The 16,854-nt window shown below is 42.4% G+C and overlaps 1 protein-coding gene across 1 annotated transcript in view; it reads left to right on the top strand.

Annotated features, from left to right (window-relative positions):
• Nucleotides 1-16,854, top strand: part of PAPSS1 (3'-phosphoadenosine 5'-phosphosulfate synthase 1) — a 71,064-nt gene that overhangs the window by 16,989 nt on the left and 37,221 nt on the right. The window contains exons 5-7 of the mRNA XM_056855361.1: nucleotides 802-920; nucleotides 10,054-10,167; nucleotides 14,214-14,325. Coding sequence (XP_056711339.1) covers nucleotides 802-920; nucleotides 10,054-10,167; nucleotides 14,214-14,325 — 345 coding nt within the window. The remainder of the gene's footprint in view (nucleotides 1-801; nucleotides 921-10,053; nucleotides 10,168-14,213; nucleotides 14,326-16,854) is intronic.

The following is a 16,854-nucleotide window of genomic DNA, read 5'->3' as shown; positions in this document are numbered from 1 at the left end:
TGGGTAACCTACTTCACTCTTGCATTTTGGTTTTAAGTAACTTGCAGCAGCAAAGACCCTTTCCTGTCAGGGATGCTAGTCTAGGCTGATCCTGCATTAAGCAGGGGGTTGGACTAGATGGCCTGTATGGTCCCTTCCAACTGTATGATTCTATGATTCTTTCCCTTGGCAGCAGGCATAGAGGGGAGACATTACATTATCAGCTTTCTGGAAGCATTTGTCCAGAATGTGTCTGTAAAGTGCCGTCATGTCATAAAAAGAAGACTTGGTTACCATGCTTTTCTCTACCAACTTCTGGCGGTCTTATAACTGACTTATGGCAATCCCAGCAAAGGGCTTTCAAGGCAAGCAAGAAGCAGAGGTGGTTTGCTGTTGCCTTCCTCTGCAGAGTTTTCCTTGGCCGTCTCCCTTCCAAGTACTGACCCTGCTTAGCTTCTGAGATCCGGCTATACCATGCTGCCTTTCTTCCCCTTTGTCCATAATATAGTGGATGATATATAGGTCTGGTGACTAAAAGTAAGTAGAGTAGGCGCTAGATGATCCTCTAAGGGGAGGACATTCCATAGAGAATGTGCCACTAGTGAAAATCATGGCTGTTGTCGCCACTCGTCTCTGCAAGGTAGGGTACCAGAGAGCAGGGCTTCTGAGGAGGATTTTAATTGTCTGGTTAGAAGCTATTCCTGGGTGGACCTGTAAGGACCAGCGATATTAAATGCATCTGCCAAAGCAACATTCTCTTGGTCCCAGTAGAAGGATAAGGTCTGAAAAGCAGTAGTATTTTAAGTTCTCTTTTTCATGCAGGTTTCACTGGCATTGACTCAGAGTATGAAAAGCCTGAAGTTCCTGAGCTGGTACTGAAAACGGATTCCTGTGATGTCAACGATTGCGTTCAGCAAGTGGTGGAACTTCTGCAAGAGAGGGTATGCAGTCATGCGGTGGTGACTTCTATACAGTTTGCAAAGCAGTTGGTGGGGAAGGCCTTTACCATTATATACCTGACAAGGGCAAATTACTTTCTTCACATGGAGTATTGGAATATTAGCCAAGTTTTGCTGTTGTCCCCACTGTCTAAACCCTGAGAGAATGCCTGTTTCAAGAAGGTGCCTGCTGCAGTGTGTGCATGCTTCATCTAAAAGTACAGACATTATTCTCAAATAATAGTTTATTCTCGGGCAGACTTAAGAAAATTGAATCATTTAACTGGTTAAAACTCTCATCATTGTTCGACTAAGGTTTTTTAAAAACTAGGTAACAAATCCTTTTTAAAAATGCTGCAATTTTAAAAGCTACAATTGCTGAATGTTCCCCTGCGGCGTTTCAGCATTCAAAATCTGACAGGAGAATGGACCATAAATAAGATAAATTGAGTTCTCTTTTAATATATTGAGGTATGCAAAAGCCATTGTTAGGCTGCCATGATGTGACGTTATGGTCTTACGTATTTGGATTATGAAAGGATAACTGCAGTTGATTCATGAATCAAATAATACATGTGCTTTACACAGTGTATTGATTATGTTGTTTATAACTCTGGCTGCCATCCTTGAAATAATTTGAATAACTTATGGTTAGGAGAGAAGAACATGTATTGACGTTGTTGTAATACTCGCATAGTTAAGAGTGTTACAATAGGAAAAGTTAATCGTGTTTCAAAACGACATCTCCCCAAAGGGAAGGTTGTAGGAGTCCTAATGTAAATACCTGTGCTGGGAGGAGTGTGTACTTGAAGAGAAGGTGTGTACTTTATGGGTCTGGAGGAACTGAAAGGTGGGGTACGACCAAAGAAGAAATTCCGTGGTGATCCTCTTTAGTCTTTGAAAATCTTCTACAATAGATTAACCTTTCTCAAGTGAAAAGGGCTTACTTGTTTGTCACACTAAGAATGAGAGAGAGAGGTATGCTCCTTGTTTTTATTTTGTCTTCAACACTGATCCATGGTTTGGTAACCTTGAGCCTTGACTAGTGTAACAAGGTGTATATTTGGCTGCCCTAGTAGAAGACCCTGAAACTTTAATTTCTTTCTTTCTGAGCTGAACTCATGGTGCTTGATGTGTGTGTGTGTGCGCGTAAAGTGCCATGAAGTCGCAGCCAACTTACAGCCACCCCTGGCGGGGTTTTCAAGGAAAGTGATTAAGCGGAGGTGGTTTGCCATTGCCTTCCTCTGCAGAGTCTTCCTTTGAGATCTCCCTTCCAACTACTGACCTAACTTAGCTTCGGAGATCTGCCGAGATCAGGCTATACTGTACCATTCCACATCCCCATGATGTCTGGGCTTACCTTTAAACCCTTTTACCACCTAGGTGTCATGTATATGAAGGACTCTCTCCATAATGTGAACCTGTCTGACTGCGCTCTTCTGAACAGTATCTACTCTCCATCTTTCCTGTAGGCAAGTGTGAACAGTGGTGGCACATAAATGTTCATTGCCATTTGCAGCTTCTGTACTTGGATGGCCATGAGCATGGGTTACTTTGAAAAGGGGATCATGGAGGAGAGGTCCATCAATTGCTCACTAAAAGAAGCCTCCATATTCAGGAACAGCAAACCTTTGAATACCAGCATTGGGAAGCAACAGTGGAGAAGGCATTGGCCTCTGTGCCCTATTTGTTTTCTTGTTCTTATGGAAGAGCTTAATGGAAATTGGGAAAGATTCTCGGGGGGGGGGGGAGTTGCAAAACAAAGCTTCTAAATACACATTTAACGCCCCTTGATTTTATGAACTTTTCTGGGGACAAACGTTTGCAGTGCAAGCATCATAATTTGATGTTTGATAGTGTATTGGTGTTTTATTGCCTCTACAGAAATAAAGGGCTTAAACTGGTGCCTGCCTTGGCTCCCTATATTTGAAAGAAAGGTGGGCTTAGAAATGTTTTAAATGAGTGCTGCTGAGTCAGGCTTATGCAGAGACCACTGTTCCCTGATGTGTGTTATCAGTCTGGGAAACCATGTACCTGTATAAAAGACTATAAAAGACTTTCCCCCCATTTTTTATTAATTTTTTTAAAGACTTTTTGTTCTACTGTTTGCTGTTGAAGTATTTTAGAGCTGTGATCCCATGCCTCCCATCCCACCTGCAGGTTATGTACATTCCTTTTCTGTTTCCCCTTATTGCAAGGGAAGGAAGTGAATTTTTTTTTAAGGGACAAAGATTGCAGTTCAGACCTGAAGGAACTCTTGGACATGTCTTGCATCAAATGTTGGTTGCAGCTCTGCCTCACATGTGCTCCCCCTTTTTTAAATTGCTGAGAATAAGTGGTTGGGTAAAGTTTATGGAGTCACTCAGTTTTCAGAAATATCATCTTTTTTTTGTCAGTACACTTTCTAGTGTGTCGCATCCTGAGCAGGCAGTTTTTCAGACGAGTATTGTCCACTTGCCTCCATCCATTGCATACTTTGAATATTCTTTATACAGCTAAGAATTGAAAAAAACTTGTGCGCGCATTGACGTAAAACAGTTTCAGACAATGATCTTTGAGCCTTGCTAAAAGCCTTAATAAACAAATCATGTTGCTATTTAAAACAAGAGCTGGTTAGTCCATGTATTTGTTTCCCTTTGGTGATTAGTGGGAGAAGGCAAGGTAGCATTTTATGAAACAAAAATATATACATAGCTTAGCATGGTTGATAGAGATGACAAACACGACAATCCTAAGGAGAGTTTCTCCAGTCTAAGCCCATTCATTTCAGTAGGCTTAGACTGGAGTAACTCTGCATATGATTGTGCTGAAAATCTAGGTTGCCTTTGTGGTGGTGGTGATGGTGATTATTGATCAGGCTCCACAAATCCTTGCTTATGTGACTCAGCGCATCCAGCTGCTGTACTTCACTCGTAGTATTTACATTTTACATTTCCGTAGTATTGCACATTTTTGCAAGGAGTAAAGGGCAGTGATTGAAAGGTTGAAAAGGAGCAGGAAACAGATGGGGATGAGTGGGCTGTCCGCAGCTCCACGCTGGACAGCTACAAGAGCAGCCTATATTTATCCTCAGAGCTATTCTCTGCTACTCTGTGCGTGTAAAGTGCCATCAAGTCGCAGCTGACTTATGGTGACCCCTTCTGGGGTTTTCAAGGCAAGAGACTAATAGAGGTGGTTTACCAGTGCTACTATCAAGCAAGTCCATGCTTAAGCTTAATATTTATTTATTTATTATTTCCATTTGTTACCCTGCTCTTTCCGGTCAAAGCCAGGCTCAGAGCGGCTGAAATCAGTAGCCTTAAATGCGCTTATGGCTTCTGATTGTTTTCACAATTTGCTGACCTGCATATGTAACTTGTGCACGGCTGTTCGTAAGGGATGAGAACCCTGCTTATAAGATAATAGCATGGTACATTGCCAGCTAGAGATCTGTGCAGTTGTTTAGTTGTGTCCTTTCTACATAACTCACGTAGCATGCCCTGCAAATTGCATGAGTAGTTATAATGCAGTTGCAACTGTTATAATGCAGTTGCAACTGTTCCCACGTTGACTGTGCAGTGTTAAATTTTAATAAATTTAATAAATTTAATAAATACGTTCCGCTCTTAAACTGTAGCTGTAAGTGCTCAATCAATTACTATTCATCTTCGTGTGTATAAAGTGCCTTCAAGTCTCAGCCGACTTATGGCGACCCCTTTTTGGGGTTTTCATGGCAAGAGACTAACAGAGGTGGTTTGCCAGGGCCTTCCTCTGCACAGCATCCCTGGTATTCCTTGGTGGTCTCCCATCCAAATCCTAACCAGGGCCAACCCTGCTTAGCTTCTGAGATCTGATGAGATCAGGCTAGCCTGGGCCATCCAGGTCAGTACATCTCAGTAAAATGACAATGTGCAAGGTGTTGCATCGATGTAAATTAATATAATTTGCATCCCCACCCTTAATATTGTGGACTTCTGGGTTGTTAATTTATTAACCCTTAGGTATTTCATATGTTTGCATCTTAAGCAATTGCACCAAAATGGAGAGTAAGGAAAGGGTTAAGGTAGTTTCATGGCTCCTCAAGTGAAGCATAGCCTTCAGGTGGTCACTAGATGGCCTGCTAACATAGCCTTTTTGCTCAGCCGCGTGTCTCTCAAAGAACCGAGATTTTTCCTTGCCTCTGTTTTTAATCTAAAGCTATGCTTTAACAGTGGTCTTTTATATGTACCAGGAAAGCTAGATTTACTAGCTCTATAACATTTATTCAAATGTTTCTTCTTTTCATTATGCCATAGTTTAATGTTCCAAAATAAATTGCATACCGTGCATGAGTTGGGCATCTTGGCCTAATTTTAAAGCACTCTTGAGATGTCGTTCATGTTTGCATTTTTGGGGTGGTGGTTGAATGCAGGTATGTACATGGATTGTGTGTTGGGTGTATTGTGTATTGTGTAGTTGAGGGAACAGGCACAGAATGTTTATGCTTGGAGTGAACTTTGCCTGAAGACAAAACAAGACTGAAATAGAGAAAAATGCTTCATAATCTGTGAAAGTAGTGATCTGTGTGAGTTGGTTTTGAAAAGACAGCATTAGAATCGGCACCTTACAAACCTACAGTCTGGTTCAGGTTCGTAGATGACACATTTACTATTTGGAGCCATGGTGAAGAAAAATTAATGGACTTTCTAAACCATTTTAATAATATCCATTCAAACATTCAGTTTACCATGGAAAAGGAAATTGAGGGTAAACTCCCATTTCTTGATACCCTTTTCATCCGTAAAACTTTCAGTTAGGTCACAAGGGCTACAGGAAACCAACTCACAAAGATCGCTACTTACACAAAAACTCCAACCACCACCCCCGACAGAAAAGAGGAATAATCAAAACATTAATGGACCGTGCAAGACGGATCTGTGAACCACAGTTTCTCAAGGAAGAAACTAATCATCTAAATCACGCACTGCTAGCAAATGGCTATTCCAAGAATGAAATCAGAAGGGCCATTAAACCAAACAAAAATCAGAAAACTCAGGAAAAACAGTCTCCCATAGGAAAGGTATTATTGCCATTTGTTAAAGGAGTCACTGATAGGATGGAGAAACTTTTGAAAAAACATAACCTACAAACAATGTTTAAACCCACCAAGAAAATACAACAAATGCTACGATCAGCAAAAGACAAAAGAGACTCCCTCACCTCTGCAGGAGTATATCGTATACCTTGCAGCTGTGGACAAGTTTACATCGGGACAACAAAACGCAGCATACAAACAAGGATAAAAGAACATGAAAGATACTGCAGACTGGGCCAACCTGAGAAATCAGCAGTGGCTGAACATGGACTGACACAAACAGGACACAGGGTCTTAGTCCAAGACACTGAAAGACTGGACAATTCTACCAACTGTTTTGTCAGATTGCACAGAGAAGCCATTGAAATTCATAAACATCAGCACAACTTTAACAGAAAAGAAGAGAGTTTAAGAATGAATAAGGCTTGGCTTCCTGTCCTGAAAACCTCCAGACTAACAAAGACTACAGTCAACAATAGCCATGCAGATTAGCTTTGGATTTCACACATTAACAGATCACTTCAGGATACAGTGGTTCCATATTAACATACCACACCCTCATTAGCACATTATCTTGATACTTACAGGACAATGGTTAGCACATTACCTTTGTTACTTTTTGCAGGACAATGATTCAGCTCAAACCCAACCCCTTTCTGACTATATATTACTCTTCCTACACACTTGACACTGAGAGACACTGTCCTTCAGTGCTACTCCTCTGAAGATGCCGGCCACAGCTGCTGGCGAAACATCAGGAAAGAAAATACCAAGACCACGGTTACACAGCCCGGATAACCTACGAGAACCAATGAACTCTGACCGTGAAAGCCTTCGACAATATAATATACAAAAATTCATTAATAAACACAGGATAGTCCTAATGGATACCAGCTAAAACTATACATGTCTGACAACAAATTGGCACTTGGCCACTCTCCTGGGCAAATACTAAAAATTAGGTAATTTCAGTAACTGAAATCACTGCCACTCTCCAGTGTTGAAGGCCCTTCCCACTTTTTTTGTGATTACAGACTGGGGTGCAAAACCGGGCAACCAATCATGTTGTATGGTGGTTCTTATCTGACAGAAGATATTCAAGCCTAATTTTATTAGATCTTCTAGGAAACCTTTCTAGCAATGGTCCGATAGTTTCGCTACAAATTTTGTTATATAAGGTGCATTCAAAAAACACATGCTCCATCTATTCGATTTCTTTTTGTGGGCAAAAAAGAAATTCCAAAATAGACTTTAAACTTCACAGGAGAACAAGAGCTTTTGGCCATTAATGGAAGCTGTCACTAGTCTATAAACTGTGACTACTGAGTTAGATCAATTTCTCTTCTTCCAAGCTTAATGTGACTTTTTGTGTGTGTGTGGGTGTAGTAGAAGGAAGAACCACTTACGTTGTTGCATGCAGTCATTGTGTAATGTTTAAAATGCTAAGACCTGATCTTGGCTGTTATGATATAGAACTGGTGGTCGCTGTGACCCTTATGTCAGAGGTGATCTTGTTTCCTTTTTTGCAGGTGTGAAGGTATTAGAAACTTCAGTTGCCTGAAGTGACCTTCGGTTTAATAATGGTTCAGTTTAGTATTTTTGTGGAAGATGACCCTAAATTGCACCCGCTTCCTTAAAGCTAGCATGATTCTACCTATTTAATTCTTTATTTACTTTCTAGTCTGTAGTTTTCACTGAGACTCAAGGCAGATGAGGCAGGGTAAGGCAATGCAATCCAAAAGCATGACTCATCCAACAAAGAAAGCAATAGTACTAGGATCACAAAGCTAGAAACAATGAAAAGTGTCAGACACAATATGTTATAAAAAGTGCAAAAATGTATTTCGGAAATGGAAAACAACACTGTAAGAGCAAGATAATCAGATTGTAGACAGTGACATGGACTGCAGTCATGTTTCCTTTGTAAAAACATCTTCCGTTCCGTTATACTACAGTCTTATTCGCTGAATAGAAATAACTTCCTGGACTATTCGGTTTTATGCAGCTTGCAGCATAACAGAAGTGCTGGGGCCGTCCTTAACGCAGTGGTGTTTCAAACCCTTAGAATCCATCGTGTTTTGAGTGGAAGGCCTTTTGACCAAATAATATTGAAGTTGAGATCTTAGTTGCTGAATATAGCCTCAGCTTATTTCCCAAGTCACCCCAGCCAGTGATTCTCATTATGCTTAAGAATTCTTTTTGCAACAAGATGGAAAGGAAGATTCCACCATCATTGAAATCACCTGGCTTTATACAGTACCTGCTAGTCAGGAATGTGTGTGCCTTTTTTTTTTTTTTAAACAACAGATCTTCAGAATGTTTAGGGTTTTGACTGGTGCTCATTCACTGGCTAGGCAACCCCATCATCTTCACATGACATCAGTTGTTTCCTTTGTTAATTCTTTCCCATACTAATTTTGGTCTGATGTGCCCATTTGTGTCCTGTTGAGCTCTTTACCCTAACGACGCTAGATATGATTGGCAAGAGGGTTCCCAGCATATCTGACTTCTGCACCTCTTAACAGCTTTCCGTCGCATTGTAGAAGACATTCCAGTCTGGATATTAGTTGCAAGGAATGGAAGAACTTAGGTCTGTGTTATGATTTGCAAATGACTGCCTCATTTGAAGAATGGTTGCAGTATATTTTTCCAGTTTCAAAGTCAAAAGTGTGATTGACACCCTCCCAAAAAGAAAAAAAACACCCCTATTTAGGCACCAAAGATGCAAACTGTTTTTAGTTAGTAATAATGTTTAGACACATCATTGGCGAGAAATTAACTTTGTGGTGACTCCATCTCGTTCTTTTCCCACTCGAATGTTGATCTGGTTGTCTGTGTACTACTTGTGCTGTTTGGCAAGGGCTGCATTAGACTGTTATCCAAAATGTTCTTCCAAAGCAGGCAGTGCAGTTGTACTGCTGGCTCCCACATACTTGGGCACCACATAGTAACAGAGATGAAAGCAAGTGGTGGGGACAGAGTAAAGGCAGATGGGAGAAAGCACAAGTGGTTCACACTTGCTCTGGAGCCGCTGCAAAGTCTCTGATGCGAGACGGAAGCATGGAGATAACCTGTATCTCCCACAGCTAAGATATATGTTCTGCCTGTGCATTAGGAGAATGTACATAATATGCACATCTTACACATGTATCCCTGTGCATGAGACTTGGAGCCAGTGTGGTGCAGTGGTTAAGAGCTGTGGACTCTGATCTGGGGAACCGGGTTAGTTTTCCCACTCCTACGCATGAAACCTGCTGGGTGACCATGGGCTAGTCAAAGTTCTCTTACAGCTCTCTCAACCTCACCTACCTCACAAGGTGCCTGTTGTAGGGAGGGGAAGGGAAGGTGGTTGTAAGTCGGTTTGATTCTCCTTAAAAGGTAGAGAAAGTCGGCATATTAAAACCAACTCTTCTTCTTCATGAGCTGCTCACTGTGGAGTGCGGTGTTACTTGATGAACAGTCATGTCAGGTCACAATGGTGGGAAAGACTGAGTTATTTCTTTGTGTACCTCAGTTACCCTCTGCAGAGGTAGTGGTTTGGAGAGGTGGACTCTAATCTGGTGAACCGGGTTGGTTTCCCCACTCCCACGCATGAAGCTAGTTGGGTGACCTTGGGGTAGTCACAGCACTCTTAGAGCTAGTCACAGTTCTCTCAGAGCTCTCTCAGACTCACCTACCTCACAAGGTGCCTGTTGTAGGGGTTGGGGAAGGGTAGGAGATTATAAGCCGGTTTGATTCTTCCTTAAGTGGTAGAGAAAGTTGGCATATAAAAACCAACTCTTCTTCTTAATCGCATGCATTGACAGCCCCTTGCTGGGGTCACCATAAGTCGGCTGCGAATTGATGGCGCTTTACACACACCCATTCTCAGTTACCATTGAATTTTCCCGTAATAGTGGCCTTGAGCAGATAGGATTGTTTCTGTTGAGAGTTCTAATACAGGCTGAATCTTAACTGGGGGAAAGTAAGTTGGCTCTTTAAAAAAAAAATGTAAAAGCAACATGCAACCTAACTACAGTATGGCAGGTTCAAAATGTTAAAATGATTGTTTTAACTGTTATTGATGTTTTGCCTTTTTCGTAGGACATTGTGCCAGTGGATGCCTCTTATGAGGTTAAAGAGCTGTATGTCCCTGAAAACAAGCTTAAACTGGCCAGAACAGATGCTGAAACCTTACCAGCCCTGGAAATAAGTAAGGTAATACTGACTTGCAAGTTAATCCACAAAAGTTACACTTGCCTGCAGGTTGGGTCATTGATAGACTAGAAGAAAATGAGGCCAGGGCATCAGGTTTGCTAAAGCTTCTCAGCCAGGTTTTTCTTACTTGCTTGCCATGACTGAGGAAGCAGCAATTTACGGGTCTTGGCTAGCAGAGCAGTTGGTTAATGCTTACGTGACCCCGTTTTTAAGGAAAACAGTGCAGTCCTAAGGAAAGTTACCCCAGTCTTAGCATTGCAGTGTAAATAATTATGCACTGTTCTTCTGTTTACCCATCCTAAGGGTACGATTTCATTTCTTGAGTGCAAGTGATTTCAGTAAACTTGCCTTGCTAACAGTCAAGGAAATGTATCACTGATGTTGTTGAACTGACATTTTTCTTTTTCTGTGGAGACTCTCACACTTTCCCCCAGTCACTTTTCTAAGATATCTTTACTGCACTTGGGTAGTTGGTATTTTGGTTTTATCCTGTTTGGATTTGATGAAGTGCTTAGTGCCTTTCTGCAGTCTCCTTTTTCATATTTGTTAGCATTAGTTCCTGCTCTTTTATTAATCCACGCCCTTTGGGGTCTTGGCCTCCACCTTATTTGAATAAAATTGTTCTTGACGGTAAGAAGGTGGCACATGAGTAACCTTGCCAGTTATTGTTCTGAACTTCATTACGGCAGCTAGGTGTTTGCTAGACATTGTAAGTAGGAAAGTTCTCCGAAGATACAGCATTGGTTTTATAAAGTAAAGAAGATTTTTGTCTTACCGTATATACTCGAGTATAAGCCGACCCGAATATAAGCCAAGGCACCTAATTTTACCACAAAAAACTGGGAAAACTTATTGACTCGAGTATAAGCCTAGGGTGGGAAATGCAGCAGCTACTGGTAAATTTCAAAATAAAAATAGATACCAATAAAATTACATTAATTGAGGCAAAGGTTTTGAATAACTTTAGGTTTTGAATCAACAATAACTTTAAAAGTACCAAGACCTTAGCTCAATCAGCAACCAAGCTAAAACACAAGTTAAATCCTTCAAAACTGGATTCCTCATCATCATCTGTATGTCCAAACAGAGCTTCAGCTGTAGCTGGTGTGAGGTTATCAGCATAGACATTGTCATCATCACTGAGTTCGCAGTCATCACCATCACTGCTGTCGTTCTCATACAAAGCGCTGTCTTCACTGCCATCCATAGCATTACTAATGCCACATTTCTTGAAGGCGCGTTGCACCATGTCCTCTGGAATCTCTTCCCATGCATCACGAACCCACTTTGCTATCAATTCTATGTCGGGCTTCATCAGATTTCCAACTTTTGTCAGTCGGGCTTGACCAGATGACATCCATTCATGCCACATCTTTCGCACACAGTCTTTGAAAGGTTTATTTAAACACACAGCTAGGGGCTGCAATACAGATGTAAGCCCACCTGGAATAACGGCCAAAGTAACTTGAGAAGACTTTGCCAATTTTTTTATGTCATCAGATGTGTGGCCTCTGAACATATCCCAAACTAGCAATGATGGTTTTTTCTTTAAGGCTGCTCCTTCTTGTCCGTTCCAAATTTCTTCCAGCCATTTTTTTGTTCCGTCTTCATCCATCCAGCCTTTAATATGTGCGTGTACTGTAATTCGTGATGGGAATTTGACCTTTTTAGGCAAGGTCTTTCTTTTAAAAATAATGACAGGCCGCAGCTTAGTTCCATTAGCCAAACATGACAGAACGACTGTGAAATGTTTTTTTTCATTTCCTGTGGTTCTGAGTAAAATAGTTTTGTCTCCCAAACTTGCCACAGTTCTGTTGCTTGGAAGATCAAAGGTCATAGGTGTTTCATCCATATTCCCAATATCTCCCAGGTCATAGTTATGGATCCTTCTTTGTTTTATGATGAATGGATGGAAAGACATAACTTTTTCATCAAGGTCTTTTGGTAACTTCTGCGAAATCTTTGTTCTTTGCCGCAAACATAGGGCAAACCTATTCATGAAGCGGGTACACCATCCTGCTGACGCAACAAAATTTTCAATGCCTGGTGCTTTTAATTTGTCGTCTTTAGCCATTTGAAGGGCACGTAAGCGAATTCCCATGCGTGTTACGCAGTAACCATTTTGACGACACTCCATAACCCATTTATGCAATTCAGTCTCTAGAGCCCCATATGAAGTCGTTAAACCACGTCGAGCTTTTTTTGCCTTTGGAATCTTTTCCAAGTCAGCTTTCATTTTCCGCCACTCCCTCACTTGTTTTTCGTCAACACAAAATTCCCTACTTGCAATACTGTTATTGCTTTCTTCTGCTCTTGACACAACCATAAGTTTGAAACCAGCTTTGTATGACCTGCGTTTTTGTTTTGGTCCAGGATTAGAAGTATTGGGATCCATTTGTAACAGGATAAAAAAAAGACTTTGAAAAAGAAGTGCTAACGCAACACATGCAGTAACACAGTGCGTACACTACGCAGCGTGTATATTATGAGCCCTAACACACGCTCCCCCACCCCCAGCCACGCCCCCTCATCCTACGCCGTGCATGCGCTCCCCCTCGGCGTCGGACGCCTTTATTCTCCCCCCCTCCTCTTCCATCCTCGCCGCTCCGTCTTTTTCCCCCCTCAGCGGTGGCGGCCGCCGGAACTCTCTGAGGAGGAGGAGGGGGTCGAAGGAGCCCCTCCCCCCCACTGCTTCCCCACCTCATAACCGCCGAAGCCCCCCCTCACTGAGGGGGGCCCGCCAGTCCACACTCCCTCCCCCCCGAGGGACCCTCCCGCGCCCCCTCGCTTTCCCCCCACTTGTGAGGCGGGCGTGCAGCGCATGCGCGGAAGATATCAGCAGTCATCGGACCACCTACAGAGGCTGCAGGTGCCCGCAGATGAGCGGGAGAGACCAGAGAACACCTGCACTGCACCGGAGAACAGGTAAGTGGGACCCTCATTCGAGTATAAGCTGAGGGGGGCTTTTTCAGCATAAAAAATGTGCTGAAAAACTCTGCTTATACACAAGTATATACGGTAATTAGGCCTACTGCCTTACAGAAAAAAAATGTAGCTGTTGATGAAGTGTGTGTGTGTTATGATATCCAACTGATAACCAGTGGAGGATGGATGTGAAGCGCCTTCCTTTCAGACTGGCTTTCTGTCCTTGGTATATGAGCTTGCTGTGTTAGGTGATTATTACCATTATTTTGGTTTTCATGGCTGTATAAATTGTAAAATCTGAGATTGTTGGAATTGTTATAATTTATGGACATACCTTTTAAAAATTATAAAACACACAGTTCATGGGTGTTATATAGTAGGATCTAAATTGGTTTTCCTGGCATGCCATTCCACATTTTCCTTTGTCCCTTACATGCAGTGTGCAGAGGGAGATTGACAAGAAATCATCGGTGGCTTGCTTCTACCTGAGTTCACTCTTTAGGATCTTCCTGGTATGAACTGGCAGCACCAGTCAATAGTTGCCTTCATCCAATCAAACAATCAAGTGTCCACTCAGCCCACTAAAATTTTGAACCTGAGGGTCAGTAGAGTCTTAAGAACAGCATAGTTGGGGAGGAAGGGGTCTTCAGCAGTAGAATTGGTAGAAATCGCCACCCTCCCTTAGACAAACAAATGTCCTTCAGTCTTCAGATTGTGGATGGACTGATATTGCATGATTTGCTATTATTAAAATTATTATTGATGATGATATAATCATAGCGTCCTCCAAATACATCAGGATAGCATATATAGGTACTTGTCCCCCAACCACCATGTTTATTCCAACAACGATTCTGTGAAGTCGGTAACTGAGAATTGATTCAAGGTGACCCCAGTAAGTTTGGTGGTTGAACGGGGATTTGAACCTGGGGTTCCTCAGTCTTAAGCTCCTCGTTCGAAATGCTACCTAATTCTAGCTTTCAGTAGTGTATAAAGCCACACTTGTAAAAAGAAATAGTCATCATTCTTGTTTTGAAAGATTTCCCCCCTTTTTATAATGGGAACAGAACTTAGTGAAAATTTTGTAGCTGACTGAACATTAAGCACATTTCTGTTTTCAGGTGGACATGCAGTGGGTGCAAGTTCTGGCAGAGGGTTGGGCAACGCCCCTTAACGGCTTTATGAGAGAGAGAGAATACTTGCAGTGCCTTCATTTTGATTGTCTGTTGGATGGTAAGAAACTTCAAATGTAGTGGGCACCTAATCCTACTGACCATGCAAGGAAGTTTAAATGACAGCCCGCGCCTCTCCAGCGGAGCCCGCTGAAGGGGGGCGGGCTGCCCTTTAAACTCATCTGCGCCTCCCGGCCGGGAGGCGCACATGAGTTTAAAGGGCAGCCCGCGCCTTTCAGCGGGCTCCCCTGAAGGGGGGCCAAATTTGCCGAATTTATTCGCAAACTCCCGAACTCGCTGAATTCGGCCCCCCCGGTTGCCCGCCAGTTTTGAGTTCGGATCCGTCCGAACAGAAAATCACCGAATCGGGAAATTCGGTTGATTTTCAGTTCGGACCGAACCGAATTGACAGCCCTAGTCCCAAGGGAACAAATGGTCTTTAAAATTCCATTGGGACAATCATGAGCTGCCATCTTTAAAGGGCAGCCCGCCCCCCTTCAGCGGGCTCCGCTGGAGAGGCGCGGGCTGCCCTTTAAACTGACCTGCGCCTCCCAGCTGGGAGGCTCAGATCAGTTTAAAGGGCAGCCCGAGCCTCTCCAGCGGAGCCCGCTGAAGGGGGGCGGGCTGCCCTTTAAACTCATCTGCACCTCCCAGCTGGGAGGCTCAGATCAGTTTAAAGGGCCCCCGCGCGCCTTCAGGGAATCCCTCTGAAGGCGCGCTGGGGCCGAATTTTCCCCCGAACTCCGGATCCCCCCGAATTACCGGGGATCCGAAGCGGGGGAGTTCGGACTTCGGCACGTACCGAACCCACAAGGGTCAAATTCGGCCGAATCCGAACTGTACCGAATTTTTTTTTTTTTGACAGCCCTACTTGGGACACAGTAAGCAATCAAGGGCAAGCTGTACCCCATGCTGCCTTGGGTTTGGGACAATTAAATATTCTTATACCCTGGGAGCTGATATTTCTGCTCTTTTTATCTGTCTCTATCTCCATTGTCACTGTTTGTCATGAGCTGTGACTTCAGCTGTAGAAAAGTTTTATTTTACATTGTGTACTTTAATTGCCTGTCTGAGTGTGGTTAAACTGTTTCAAACCCTTGAGTTGAAGCTAGACTGCAAAAGTCCCCCTCTCCTTGGTTTGTTAGAAACCTGTTTACTGATATGTAGAAGTGTTTAATTTCCATTGCTGAATGCCTTTAGTGGTAACATAGAATCCTTCTCTAGCCTAGTGGGTCATTATAAATGTATTAAGTTTTGCCGGAAATGAACTTCATTTTCCTGGTATGTACTGGTGAATGGTACCATCACCTTGGCCTGTCAAAGCAATGGCATTTTGGTATTCAGTTTAGAATTACTCCCTGTAGATGGCTGTCTTATCTGGGTAAAAAAATACTCTTACCAGACAGTTCAATCTATATGATTTTGATCCCCATATAAGTTTTGCTGGCTTGATAGAGGAGAGAGCTGGTTGCTTGGAGTCATGTTAGAGCTTTTGTTACAATGGAAATTCGTTACAATGGAAATTCTGGAAGCCGTCTACGAAGGTACCCCAGCTCCTGTTCCGACTTGGGGGAAAAACATGGTTCAACCATGACTAGAAAGAAGGCCATTTATGCATGGGAAGTTTTGCCTTGGATTTGCCACTCTCTAGATGCACATTTTACCCATCCCAATTCTCAAAACTGCATGGGGGCTTATTTTTTAGTTTTGAGAATTTGAATGGGAGAAATGTGCATCGAGAGAGTGGCAAATCCAAGGCAAAACTTCCTATGCCTAAATGGCCGAAGACAAAGAACTATTTATAAGTAACATTAAACTCTTTCTAGTACCATGTGGCAGGAAAATGCAACATTCTATGTTTGATATCCTTTCTGCCGTTTTAAAAAGTTTCTACTTTTTAAAAATGCTGTGAATGTTCTTCATTGACTTTTAAAATTATAAATAGTGCTTCGTTATTGAATATCATACTGCACATTTACCACCTGCCTCCCTGCACCACATTCTGTGGATACATCTGCCTTACTCCTTACCCTGGTGGATGTAGGCAAGTTATCCTTCCCCCACCACCTGCAAGACATACTGGATATATTCAAATGTAAGCCTGTTAGCATCTTCCTTCTTCCTCATGTTCCACACTGAGCCTTGCATTCTCGTTGGAAAAATGAGGGCTGAACCTGGCTCCAAGTTAAACCTTGCTTCTCCCCTTCCCTTTTTTATTATGGAAAAAGGGATTTCAGCTTTGGAATTGTTTCAAGCTTAGTGCTCAGATCCGGCTTCCCCCACCTTTGCTGGTTTTTCTGTATTTTAAAAAAAATCCCATTTGATTTCAAAGCTGCAGGATTGAAAATATATTTTGCATAAACTGGAATCAATCTCAGGCAGAGGAAACAATATCAAATGTATTGAAACACTAATGGCAGTTTCCTGGTGTATTTTATATAATATTCCTCTTCATATTTCTATGCACTAATACTGAAATTTAGGGAGGACAGCTGGGGATTTTTTATATGGGCAGGCAAGCCAGTAACATTCTTTTATGCTTAGAATGCACATGCTTTTATTCATATGAAGTTTCTGGAGTTATAAGGCT

The sequence above is a fragment of the Euleptes europaea genome, chromosome 9 (genome assembly GCF_029931775.1).
Source record: "Euleptes europaea isolate rEulEur1 chromosome 9, rEulEur1.hap1, whole genome shotgun sequence".
In the NCBI taxonomy this organism is placed as follows: domain Eukaryota; kingdom Metazoa; phylum Chordata; class Lepidosauria; order Squamata; family Sphaerodactylidae; genus Euleptes; species Euleptes europaea.
This window is presented reverse-complemented; position numbering and strand designations above follow the sequence as displayed.